The sequence below is a fragment of the Salvelinus sp. IW2-2015 genome, linkage group LG17 (genome assembly GCF_002910315.2).
Source record: "Salvelinus sp. IW2-2015 linkage group LG17, ASM291031v2, whole genome shotgun sequence".
Classification (NCBI taxonomy): domain Eukaryota; kingdom Metazoa; phylum Chordata; class Actinopteri; order Salmoniformes; family Salmonidae; genus Salvelinus; species Salvelinus sp. IW2-2015.
Genome location: NC_036857.1, coordinates 32332314 through 32346660, shown reverse-complemented (window position 1 = coordinate 32346660; position 14347 = coordinate 32332314). Strand labels below are relative to the sequence as shown.

Sequence of the window (14347 nt, the reverse complement as noted above, 5' to 3'; positions counted from 1 at the left end):
TGCAGACTGTGGATCCTCATGCCTTTCGGCTTGGCACACTAAATAAAGCAAATGGAACCTTTGGAACGCAATATACTGTATAGGCTAATCTGTGTGTGCTTTATAATGCAGAGCCCTGCACACTACTACATTGCTAATCTGAAACGCGCAGTTGCAGAAAGGAGAGCGGTTGCCAAGGCAGCCACCAACCTCCCCTCCCCCTTTCCCTCCATTCCTCTTTCCCATTTATTATCAGCAGAGGTCGCATGGCATATGGTGAAGAACAGTCCAACCACTTCTCTGTCCTCGAACCATTGCCTGGAATCAATGCATGAATATGCACCTCCGTCACAAAGCCTATGGAGTATGAGAACAACGGGAAAAAACAAACATATTCAGAGGGCTCATCTTATGCTTTTTTAAATATACCAAGAGGGAATATTTTATTTCATTTGTTCTGGAGTATGCCTAACTTAATAGTATAACTAATCTGCATATGTGCTGTTATTTTTGTTCTACCGTTAAGTGATAACTGTTTTGGTTCTCCAAAGTGGACGCGCTCTAGTAAGCGAAAAAAGGACTGTTCATCACTAGGACGCGAGTTGGTGCAGAAGTTCGACCGCAAACGGATGTGAGGGAAGAGTGCACAGAGTGCACAGAAAACTCAACCCCTTTTTCTTTCTTTACTTCTTTCTTATTTTGTTTGGCTAAACAATAGAGTGAGTCAAAGACACTGAAACGGATTTCATGCCGTCAGTCTCGCAGAACCTGATATGGACGTGAGATTTTATCCTGCGCACCCGTCAAGTGTGGGTTCTGATCCAAGTTGTCTAAGCTCGTTGGACTTTTACCACGCGAACAAGGTAAATACAAAGTGCAGTCCTCCTAGTGCGTTACTGCCTAGAGGTTGAAGTCTACACATTTTCTCACCTGCCTCTGCTTCTTGATCAGCAGCCTGCAACATTTGTGCAATAGACATGCATGACATGTGGTGCTTAACTGAAACTGTATGTGTTTCCATTCCTTATTACAACAATTACACGTTTTGCGATGGGGTTCTCTGACAACCCACACCTCCACATAGCCTGAACCCGGTTCTTTTTCTTTTTCTTCTTCTACTTCTACTTTCTTCTCTATCTCTTTTTCAGTCAACATATTGGGCATATAATATAAGTATTCTAGGCTATAACATAACTATTTTGCTTACGTTTAGGCTATAATGTAACACACTTTGCATACCTGCTACAATTTGGATACCTGCGACGATATACTGCTACCATGTAACGTTAGCCTACTTGATTGCTGTTAGTCTACATTGGCCAGTCTACGCGGCATTTGATAAACCATGTTSCTGGAATCTTAATACTTTGCTCTTGCGCATATCCATGCACTTTGAATTTACCCTACGTTTGAAACTTTTCTTGTTCTAACCTTCTTAGAGGTCTAACCATCTTTTTTTAATCAGCTGGTAGAGTAGGGCTATTGCTCTCGTTCTGAGAGGCTATCCCGTCAGTTGAATGAGCATGTTGGATTTAAATAGGCTATTAGTCAATATTGCCCATATCTTTGATGATTCTGAGTCACAAACATGATGTCCCACTGTGAAATGAATACTAAAATGGTTTTAGAGCCAAATCTTTAGAAGCATATTTTTACATCCCACTGCTTCAGTTCTCGAACTGCGCTACTCTGATTTCACACTCACAGACTCACAGACACACTCACACACTCACAGACTCACTGCACACAGCCTATGTTCKATGAATATGCATATTATGGCAACTTGTGGTCATTCATGATCAAAAATAATAAAAAGCCTGTGTCAAATGTACAATTAAACAGTTCGTTGATATACTTTTTGGTTTTGACTATACTGCTCACATTACAGGCCTACTATAGCTTCCATTTTCAGAAAATCATGATCGGTTGAGGTCTGGTCCTGTGGGTGATAATGCTGGGAAAAGGTCTAATCTGTCAGATTTTCATCACATCCACAATGYCAACGTAGTGGTAGCCTAAAGCCTACTATGGCTGATGGAAACAACAAATATTTGTGCATCTAAAATAAATACTGTCTTCGTCAGTTTGCCTAATAGGTTACCCTGAGATGGGCCATTGTAGCCCGCAATACTCCTGCAAACAAGAGAAAGAGGAAGTGAACGCAATCATTCCGATATCTGGATTGAGTCATCATATCCATTAAATACAGATTAGGTGGTTGAAACTTTGGAAAAGCATTTGGGAATTGCACTAGGGCAATTCCATGGTAAAGGAATTACAKTGAGGGTGATTTCAAAGTTTCACAAACCATACAACTCTATGCACAAGGACTACTTTTAAAAATGTACACACAAATTTGACAAAAACATTTACTTGAAGACGAGTGCAGATGAAAATCTTGGTAACAGATCTGCGGTTTGTGCTGTTGGTGCCGTCATTATGTTACCAAACTTTGCATTTGCACTGTTCTTCAAGTAAATGGGTTTTTGTATAGTTGTATGGTTTGTTAAACTTGGAAATCAAAGGATTTTGRTTYGCATACATTTTAAAGTGAAAAGTCACAGCATAATTCCGTTACTGTGGAATTTCACACTACTAAGAATTCAATCCAGTCACATTGAAAGGCAGTTCACAGATGAAAACCTGTGGAATTACTTAGTCTCTASATGTGTTGTTCAATTAAAATTGTCTTCCCTGTAACGCACATTGCTGAGATTGCCTGCAATGACAAGCTCAGTCCGATGATGCTGTTACACACCGCCCCAGACCATAACTGACCCTCCGCATCCAAATCGATCCCGCTCCAGAGTACAGGCCTCGGTTTAACGCTCATTCCTTCGACGATAAACGTGAATCCGACCATCAACCCTGGTGAGACAAAACCGTGACTCGTCAGTGAAGAGCACTTTTTGCCTGTCCTGTCTGGTCCAGCAACGGTGGGTTTGTGCCCATAGGTGACGTTGTTGCCGGTGATGTCTGGTGAGGACCTGCCTTATAACAGGCCTACAAGCCCTCAGCCCAGCCTCTCTCAGCCTATTGCGGACAGTCTGAGCACTGATGGAGGGATTGTGCGTTCCTGGTGTAACTCGGGCAGTTGTTGTTGCCATCTTGTACCTGTCCCGCAGGTGTGATGTCCGGATGTATCGATCCTGTGCAGCTGTTGTTACACATGCTCTGCCACTGCGAGGACAATCAGCTGTCCGTCCTGTCTCCCTGTAGCGCTGTCTTAGGCGTCTCACAGTACAGACATTGCAATTTATTGCCCTGGCCACATCTGCAGTCCTCATGCTTCCATGCAGCATGCCTAAGGCACGTTCACACAGATGAGCAGGGACCCTGGGCATCTTTTTTTAGGTGTTTTTCAGAGTCAGTGGAAAGGCCTCTTTAGTGTCCTAAGTTTTCATAACTGTGACCTTAATTGCCTACCGTCTGTAAGCTGTTAGTGTCTTAGCGACCGTTCCACAGGTGCATGTTCATTAATTGTTTATGGTTAATTGAACAAGCATGCGAAACAGTGAAGCCCCTTTACAATGAAGATCTGTGAAGCTATTTTGATTTTTACGAATTATCTTTGAAAGACAGGGTCCTGAAAAATGGACGTTTCTTTTTTTGCTGAGTTTATAAGAATGTACTGATAAAGTGTCACACCCTGGCCTTTGTTAGATATATTTTCTTGATTAGTTTAGTTAGGTCAGGGTGTGACATGGGGAWTGTTTGTGTTTTGTCTAGTTTGGGTGGTTATATGGTAAAGGGGGTGTTGGGTGTAGTGTATGGGTTTGTGTTGAGTGAATGTGTCTAGGTATGTCTATGGTTGAGTGAATGTGTCTAGGTATGTCTATGGTTGCCTGAGTGGTTCTCAATCAGAGACAGATGTTTTTCATTTGTCTCTGATTGGGAGCCATATTTAAGGCAGCCATAGGCATCATGTATTTGTGGGTAATTGTCTATGTCTATGTTGAACGTAAGTAGTTTGTGTGTGCACTTGCGTTTGTAGCTTCACGGTCGTTTGTTGTTTTGTTAGTTTGTATAAGTGTTTCGTGTTACGTCTTCGTGTAATAAAAAAGAAGATGTATTCATATCATGCTGCGCCTTGGTCCACTCTCTCTTATCAAGACGATCGTGACATAAAGCTATGCCTGAATGTAGACTACTAGACTAACGAACACAGTGGTGTGAAGCTGAGTATCTCAGAAAGAAAGCACACATGAAGTTGGCTAGGCTATATTGGAATGCTCCCAAATGTYTCTTTAGTTCCTTGAATCTCAGGTAATTATTTGAAATATTAAAACTTTGTCAAATAACAAAGTGAGATTACAATCATCTCACAGGTAACACTAACTACCTTCACAGACAACAGTTTGAAGCTGGTGTATAAAACCGAAAGTAAAAGACGCAAAAACTAAACTTAAGAACGGGAAGCATAGAAATAGAGCAATATGYAAAATATCTACCTGCTTCTTAGACTTGCTTTCAATGAGAATTATGAATTTGGTTGGGTCACCCAAAAAGTTACATATTGCAGATTTTAAGAGTTGCATCAGCCTCTCTAATGTAGGCCTCGAATGTATATCTAATCCCTCAGTGGCGATAGTCTTATGCGGACTCTGCTGCTGTGTTCCTCAGAAATGTTGCTACGGACCCTTTTAGAGATGGAAAGGAGGCAAATGAGTCTCATGCATGCTCATATTTCCATTAAACAGTAATATATGCCATTAGTAGACGTTTTATCCAAAGCTACTTCCAGTAGTGCATGTATGCGTTTTTATATGGGTGTCCCCAGCGGGAATTTAACCCACTGTCTTGACGTTGTAAGCGCCATGCTTTACTAAGCCACACAGGTTCACTGGTGCCGTCTTACTTTTTTGTTGCACACTTCCTGTGAGTGTGTGAKATTTTTAGAAATAGACATTGTGATCCCTGGTCAAACCTTAGAATGGTGAGGTGATTTGAATAAAAAGAGGTCCCGGCAAGATAGTTTGCTGTCTGCAGAGTGCGCTTGTAATGTTCATCCTCAAGCCGAATCATATCTCTGAAAGTTGGGGGTGGTATAGTCAAAAAAGGTAAACCCACAAAGGGTTACAAACCTTGTTATGGTAACTAATTAGTATGCTTACAAGACATCCATAGYAACAAGAATGGCATGGTTCTCTTTCAGCATACAATTATTCGTTTTAGTGAGAATGCTCTTTTGAAAGGTATTTAAAGGTAATTAATTACCCTAAAAGGTTAATCAATAACCTTGCTATTCAGTTCAATTGACCATGGCACTCTCCATTATTGGTTGAAATGTCTTGATAAGAGAAAATGTGAAGAAAAGTATTTTTTTCAGATTTTGTTTGAATATAGCCCCGTAGTATTGTATGTCACTTCCTCCATAATGTCTCTTACATCCTAAGGTAGCCATTTGACTTGGTGGAGCTAAACTTTCCACATTTGAGGGCAAATGGAATTCTGTGAAATAATCACAAAAGGGGCTGTTGGAGGATGAAAAGGGGAATTGCAAAAGAGTTGAGATACTGTACAAGTGCAGAGAAGCTCAAGCTCCTCAATCGACTCGCACGTGCCCATGAATAACTCGGACATGTCTGTGATAATACACTCCCTTACTCTGTGGTGCTACCACAGCCTAGAAATAACATCAAACTTTGTAATTACTGCAATCTTTGTGCTGCTTTGGAAATATGAAACAGTATCACGTTTTAATATGGAATTGAACTGTATTTTTCTATTGTCCTCTACTGCCACTTCTAGACGTTTTTCTACAGATGTCATTATGTATGGCTGTCTATTCTGTCATGCTCTGGGAAATAAGGTATGCTTGTATACCTAAATCAAACCTGTGCAGTTGTCTTTCAGTTCAGTTCAGTACTACAGTATGTCGAATGCTTCAAGTGGAGCTGTTTCTGGCTTTCAAAGTCCCATAGTAAGCTGTTTATTTTAAAACTGGATGGCTTATATGATATATATTTTTCTTTAGCAAAGTATATATATTCCATAATATGCTGTATACATGAAACCTAAACTTGTTGATCAGAAGCATTTGCAATATTGTCAATTCCATTAGATGTTAGTCCTTGAAGGAGATCCTTGAAATAATACAAGCTATGGTACAATTTTATATCCTAGGGCAACAGAGTATTATAGCTATTAGCTAATGACAAGCTCTGTGTTATGTGGTGGAGGGAGAGTGAGCAGAATGGGTTGAAGTAATCAGTGCCACACAGCACATGGACAGRGAATGCATCCCAAATGGCACCCTATGCCCTAAAGAGTGTGCTACTTTTGACCAGGGCCCATATGGCTCTGGTCAAAAGGATTGCACTTTGTAGGGAATAGGGTGCCATTTGGGACCCAGCCAGTGTGTGCTCACTCCGACTTCAGCCATTTACTGGTTTTGCTGACTACGGCATCACAATCACAATTGATTTTCTAGCCTGTGAAGGGGAAGGCCATACATACATACCACAGTGTGGACACAGAGAGCACAGTAGGAACAACATGCAGTAAATCACACACCATTTGAAATCATCAATGGGCCAGATATTTTGCACACTGGAGCCACTGGATTGTTTTTGATGTGCAAGAATATCTTTAGTCCCCCATGCCATTATGAACCTGTTACTGTTAATAGAGGGCAATTCCACACAGAGTGAACTGGTTTTTACATGTAAAATGTATGTCAAACAAAAACCAATGATTGCAAAGTTAAACAAACCATACAACTCTATGCACAAGGACTACTTTTAAGAATATCCACAGACATTTTTACAAAAACACATTTACTTGAAGAACAGTGCAGATGCAAAGTTTGGTCACAGAATGACAGCACACACAGCAAAAAACACCATTCAAACCAACTATCTCACAATCATCTGTCTGCAGATAGCTAGAACCTTACCTTATAYACCCAAGCTCTCTTATTTTTCTAATTTCTCTCCCTCATGAGGAGGGAGGATAATGAAAGTTCAAAGAAGTAGTAACAAGTAAAGGTAGACCTACCAATTAGTTATGGTGTTTTTACTGATATAWWRWTWTTTTTTWAAGTGATTATGACTCATAATTATGTTACCAAATCGCTAACGGAATTACTGAAAAATCTGTAACGGCAATTGAATTGGCTACAATGGGAAATCATAGTAGTCACAAACCACAGTTGGGTCTCCTGTTACTGTCCTCCCTTCCACTGACATACTGTTATGTTCAACTCATAGTGTCTCCTGTTACTGTCCTCCCTTCAACTGACATACTGTTATGTTCAGCTCATAGTGTCTCCTGTTACTGTCCTCCCTTCCACTGACATACTGTTATGTTCAGCTCATAGTGTCTCCTGTTACTGTCCTCCCTTCCACTGACATACTGTTATGTTCAGCTCATAACTGTATCATCAGGTGTTCAAAGCAAGACTGTGAAAACAGTCTGGAAAGCCCCTCACTCTCCCTTTCTCTCTCTCTGCAGGTCTCTCTCACTCCTCTCTCACTCCTCTCTTTCCCCAGTTAATGTCACCTCTCCTATTACTGACACCTTCTATGACACCTACCACCTATTGACACTAATAAGCATCCTCAACCACTGAGAACTGACCGACACCGGACGTCCATGAACTTTGAAAATTTGTTGACATTTGGTCAGTCTGAACTGGCCGGACCAAATCTGAACAAATCATAGCCGTGTATGTTTCACAAGTTTGGACAGTATAGTAGAGCACAGTAGAGAACYGTAAAGGGAAAAGGGAAAGGGGGATACCTAGTCAGTTGTACAACTGAATGCATTCAACTGAAATGCGTCTTCTACATTTAAGCCAAACCCTCTGAATCAGAGAGGTTGGGGGGCTGCCATAATCGACATCCACGTCAGTAGAGTAGAGTTCAGTACAGTACAGTACAGTAGAGCACACTAAAGTAGAGTACAGTATAAATTACTCAAATGTACTTTATTGTACTGTACTCTACTGAACATATTTACTTTACTGTACTGTACTGAACTCTACTGTGCTTTACTGTGKTGTACTGTGATGCCCAACTTGTAATGTGGACATCTATGTTTTTTTCAGATCTGGTCAGGTCCAGACCAACCAAATATAGTCTTGTTTGGGGGCGCAACTCATTACAACAACAGCCAGCGTGTAGAACAATATCCAAATATGAAAAAGGAAATTGCATATTTGTTCCTTTGTGTACCTATTCAGGATACATCACCTTGATGATAATGATATTCATATCCATAATTMTCCATTTCTGTATAGTACAGATCAGGGACCCATGATGTAATTCCGTCACTCTAATTCCGTTACCGGAAGCAATTCCACTTCACCTACTGTYGTTCAATAACCAAATTAAAAATGTTCAAACTCAAGGTGTCTTGTCATAGCTGACACCCCATTCTTTCAGCACCTTTGAATCTTAATTCTGAGCAGATATTTAAGATTTTTTGTTAAACGTGTTCGCATAAAAAACAAGGAAGAGAGATTTTATTTRATTTAACCTTTATTTAACTAGGTAAGTCAGTTAAGAAAAAAATCTTATTTACAATGATGGCCTACTCTGGCCAAACCCGGACAACGCTGGGCCAATTGTGCGCCGCCCTATGGGACTCCCAATCACAGCCGATTGTGATACAGCCTGGATTCAAACCAGGGTGTATGCAATGACACCTCTAGCACTGAGATGCAGTGCCTTAGACCGCTGCACCACTCGGGAGCCCGAGAGCTTGGGAATATAGGTCAGTACAATACAATACAGTGGAGGAGAGTGGGGTAAGTCATGCCAAGGGTTAGTTGAGCCAAGTGGTGTAGTGGAGGYTATACGGAGGTATACACCGTATACACACTTGTTTTTCAGTAGGCATTGTGTATACTCACTTCTTAATCCCCACGATGCMTATCYAAGTAGTGTAGTGMAGGTATACAACMTATCKATTAATAAGGCTGATGGAACAGATCAAAATGTTTAGCTTAAAATGTTGATAAACTATTATTTTCTTCACATTTTAAGTGCAGCAATGTGCACACGGCGGTAGGCCCTGAATGTTCCAAAATGCAATTAGCAAGAAAAAATCTTCTTAAAAGCACTCCTCATTTGTGAGTGGYTTCATAGACAGAGATTTAAAAATAAAAGTTAGAAATTTAGAAAGAGGGGAGATCTTAAGATGCAAAAACTATCATGAGTTGCTAATATGACCTTTGGCTGCTGGACAATGAAAGAAAGTTAGAAGAAAAACAATAGAACAGGATAACGCATAATGAGGAAGTCTTTATAAAATAATTGCCTCCARGTTTCTAWGGTGGGATTTTGTCTATAGGCTACTTTGAAGCAAGGTAAGACATGCCTCATAATATGAAGTAAAACATCCAGCTTTCAAACAAATAACGATCAGGAAAAATGTTGTGATGCTAATGATAGGCCTAACAGTCTTCTGTTAWATGTAGCCTATGTCTATCTGGCAGAATGATATCATAATTATTTGCATCAATCCAGTGGCCATTTTATTTGCTAACTCCCTGTTATATGCTACAGAAACACACACAAAAACTAACAATAGTGCTACAGTTGAAATCGGAAGTTTACCTGTACCTTAGCTAAATACATTTAAACTCAGTTTTTCACAATTCCTGACATTTAATCCTAGTAAAAATTCCCTGTCTTAGATCAGTTAGGATCACCACTTTATTTTAAGAATGTGAAATGTCAGAATAATAGTAGAGGGAATTATTAATTTCAGCTTTAATTTCTTTCATCACATTCCCTTTGGGTCAGAYGTTTACATACACTCAATTAGTATTTGGTAGCATTGCCTTTAAATTGTTTAACTTGGGTCAAACATTTCGGGTAGCCTTACACACGCTTCCCACAATAAGTTGGATGAATTTTGGCCCATTCCTCCTGACAGAGCTGGTGTAACTGAGTCAGGTTTGTAGACCTCCTTGCTCGCACATGCTTTTTTAGTTCTGCCCACACATTTTCTATAGGATTGAGGTCAGGGCTTCGTGATGGCCACTCCAATAGCTTGACTTTGTTGTCCTTAAGCCATTTTGCCACAACTTTGGAAGTATGCTTGGGGTCATTGTCCATTTGGAAGACCCAAGCTTTAACTTCCTGACTGATGTCTTGAGAAGTTGCTTAAATATATCCACATTCATTTCCCTCCCTCATGATGCCATCTATTTTGTGAAGTGCACCATCCCCTCCTGCAGCAAAGCACCCCCACAACATGATGCTGCCACCCCCGTGCTTCACGGTTGGGATGGTGTTCTTCGGCTTGCAAGCGTCCCCCTTTCTCCTGCAAACATAATGATGGTCATTATGGCAAAACAGTTCTATTTTTGTTTCATTAGACCAGAGGACATTTCTCCAAAAAGTACGATATTTGTCCCCATGTGCAGTTGCAAACCGTAGTCTGGCTTTTTTATGGCYGTTTTGGAGCACTGGCTTCTTCCTTGATGAGCAGCCTTTCAGGTTATGTTGATATAGGACTCGTTTTACTGTGGATATAGATACGTTTGTACCTGTTTCCTCAAGCATCTTCACAAGGTTCTTTGCTGTTGTTCTGGAATTGATTTGCACTTTTTGCACCAAAGTACGCTCATCTCTAGGAGACAGAACGCGTCTCCTTCCTGAGCGGAATGATGCCTGCGCGGTCCCATGGTGTTTATACTTGCGTATTACTGTTTGTACAGATGAATGTGGTACCTTCAGGCGTTTGGAAATTGCTCGCAAGGATGAACCAGACTTGTGGAGGTCTACATTTTTTTTTCTGAGGTCTTGGCTGATTTATTTTGATTTTCGCATGATGTCAAGCAAAGAGGCACTGAGTTTGAAGGTAGGCCTTGAAATACATCCACATGTACACCTCCAATTGACTCAAATGATGTCAATTAGCCTATCAGAAGCTTCTAAAGCCATGACATAATTTTCCAAGCTGTTTAAGGGCACAGTCAACTGAGTGTATGTAATCTTCTGACCCACTGGAATTGTGATACAGTGAATTATAAGTGAAATAATCTGTCTGGAAACAATTCTTGGAAAAATGACTTGTGTCATGCACAAAGTAGATGTCCTAAGCGACTTGCCAGAACTATAGTTTGTTAACAAGAAATTTGTGGAGTGGTTGAAAAATTTGTTTTAATGACTAACTTAAATGTAAACTTCTGACTTCAACTGTAGATGCCTGCAAACTTGAATTAAAGGGTAACTACACAAAACTTCTTTGATTTTCCCCAGACCTTAAAAGTGGTCTTCTGATATGGTTTACACATTATTTTGAAGTTAGAACATCCAATTTTGTTGTTTTTCTATTTAAAAAGTTTGACTTTCAAGCAAAAACCTGAAGAAGACTCAGTTGGCAGCTTAATTCATCTTTCAAGAATAGGCCTACTATTAGCCTACTTGCACAGTACAGCTTAGGTTGGCCTGACTGTGAAAGACCAATATGGGATTCATCATTTTAGGTCATTCAGAGTGTATGTTACTGTTTGTCATGTTATTTGTCACGCAGCGCCTTTGTTTGGGAAATGTTTTCAAATTAGAGTACACCCACTTCTCCAGGCACCACTACACACTGGTTGAGCTACACTTTGTTTCTAGTTAACACAAAATGTATCATGTGACCAAATATTTAGGAAGAGGTCATCATTTCARGGCATCTCTYAAGGACGAAACCACATGGAAGAAGTTAGGTCCAAAAAACTGATTTTCACACAGTCAAATGAATGTGTCTTATAGGTTTCATGATGTTTGCATCTAAACCAATGTAGATCGTTTTAAGACTGTTTGATACACTGAACAAAATTATAAACGCAACATGCAACATTTTCAACGATTTTACTGAGTTACAGTTCATACAAGGAAATCAGTTAATTGAAATAAATTAATTTGGCCCTAATTTATGGATTTCACATGACTGGGCAGGGGCGCAGCCATGGYTGGGCCTGGGAGGGCATAGGCCCACCCACTTGGGAGCCAGGCCCAGCCAATCAGAATGAGTTTTTSCCCACAAAGGGCTTTCTTAAAGACAGAAATACTCCTCCGTTTCTTCTGCTGTCCATTTGGCTGGTCTCAGAAGATCCCGTAGGTGAAGAAGCTGGATGTGGAGGTCCTGGGCTAGGGAGGTTACAAGTGGTTTGCGGTTGTGAGGCCAGTTGGAKGTACTGCCAAATTCTCTAAAATMACATTGGAGGCAGCTTATGGTAMAGAAATTAACATTCAGTTCTCTGGCAATAGCTCCGGTGGACATTCCTGCAGTCAACATGCCAACATGCARGCTCCCTCAAAACTTGAGACATCTGTGGCATTGTGTTATGTGACAAAACTGCACATTTTAGAGTGGCCTTTTATTGTCCCCAGCACAAGGTGCGCCTGTGTAATGATCATGCTGTTGAATCAGCTTCTTGATATGCCACACCTGGCAGGTGGATGGATTTTCTTGGCAAAGGAGAAATGCTTGGTGTGACATCCATTTGAATGTGAGACTGACAGATGAAAAAATGTAGGGCTGTGTAATCATTGCATAGAAGGTCTCCATCCAACTCATCTGAGAACAGGGATTGTTCCTATTTAAGAGTGAATGAAGCCAAGAAATAACAGTCAACTAATGGAATAATCCTTATGGAGGCCTCCTCAATCAGTACTGTGCATGTAGTATTTGTTGTTGAGTGCCTCTCTTTCTTTGTGTTGGATAGTGGGAGAGGGAGTGAGAGATTCAGAGAGAGAGGGGAGACTTGGAGAGAGGGAGAGAAAAAGGGATGCCTGTGCACTAATTAGAGAGAGAGAGAGAGAGAGAGAGAGTAGTACTCTGTTCCTCTGAGAGGCTGTTGGCATAATTAGGACCTGTCGGCTTGTTCCAGTAAGACTGCGTTAGTCAGAACAAGCCTCCCATGGGGCAACTCCACTGCACTCTAATTTTACCTGCAGAAAAGAAAGAACACCGTGCCAACGCCTGCTGTGGAGTAGGCCCCTGGGTGTTCTATTAAGCGTTGATTATGTTTGTTAATGGTTGCGAGTGCCAAGAAGTCAAAAGCTGGGGTTGTTAAAATGGATGCGCTAATAACGATGTACATCCATCACATTGGTTCAACTTCTTGCTGCAGGAGGACAGATGCATGGTCGATGTGATGAACCAATGTGATCCTGTTGTTCTATGTGATTTTCCTGATCACATAATAAGTAGGTATTAGGGATGCAAGGGCTTCATTTACACATGTAGCCTAATTCGGATCTTTTTGGGGTCTTTTGACCAATCCCATCAAATCTTTTCATATCAGATATTTTTCAGAGCTAATCTGATTGGTCAAAATACCAACACTGCCTGTGTAAATGCAGCCGCACGCGTGTTTTGTAGTCTCATGAAGCCAATCTTCCAAATTGTGTCTCATTGACTTGACATTTGGAAAAGTGAGCTATTTCGTGAGGGAAGCCTGGGCTTCCGAGGCTAGGTGTTGTGTAGATCAGTGATTCTGCACAGTCCGATTTCAATGTAGTTTATTTCAAAGTCAAAGAAGCATATGTACCAGTGTATGAACTTTCAGCGAGGTTTGCCCTTTTAGACCTTCCTTTTCTCATATTTGAGGTGATCAACCAACGAGGCAGATAATACGAGGGTGGAAATGAATGAATGGGGAGGACTGCAAGCTGCAAGTATGTATGGAAGAGTCTGTGAGCTGGACAAACATCCACACTTTTGTATCAGCCTCCTGAGGTACAGTATGTCATGTGCAAATAGTATCAGTGATGGCAAGATCTTCATTTGGCTTAAAAGCCCCCCCCCCCCCACTTGTTTTTTCATAATATCCTTTCCGAACATTATCAGGTGGGTATCAATGCCGTGTTTGCACTATGACCTGGAGGGATGTTATCAACAAAAAATGGTTTGATTAATTAATGATCTAMGTCCAAATGCAAACCAACAAACAGCTAGAGATTGGAAAAGGAGCCAGTTCAGTAATTTATCTAAGTGTAAAAAAAATTAATATGTTGTTGYCATAATTAGYACCAGTCGGCTTGTTCCAGTAAGAGTGGAATGTTTTAGTAGTACGGCATCCCTGGAGCAAATTAGGTCTAAGTGCCTTGGTCAAGGGCACATCGACAGATTTTTTTGCCTTGTCAGCTTGGGTATTTCAAGCCTACTAATAAATGGTGCCCACGATACTGTACATGCAATGAATCACAATGCCTTATAATCCCAGCTAGCACATTTGGTTCCTTGGAAGTTGTGGGAATGTAKGTTTTTGGTTTCCCATTGATCTGGGAACGAAGCCATAAGTGTCCTGACCGGAACWTTTTGCCTGTTCTGTYAATGTTTATTTTTAGGTTGCAGGGAGGTTCTGAGAACATTTTACTCGGGTTCCTTGAACGTTTTCCTAGGAGGTATTATTAAR

General features: G+C 40.8%; 1 protein-coding gene across 2 annotated transcripts in view; it reads left to right on the top strand.

Annotated features, from left to right (window-relative positions):
- Window positions 1-237: 237 nt before the first annotated feature.
- The window catches only part of LOC111977000 (TOX high mobility group box family member 2-like), a 154012-nt gene continuing 139902 nt past the window's right edge, over window positions 238-14347 (top strand). For both annotated transcript variants that reach the window (XM_024006232.1, XM_024006231.1), the window contains exon 1: window positions 238-842. In XM_024006232.1, coding sequence (XP_023862000.1) covers window positions 753-842 — 90 coding nt within the window. In that variant the 5' untranslated portion in view covers window positions 238-752. The remainder of the gene's footprint in view (window positions 843-14347) is intronic.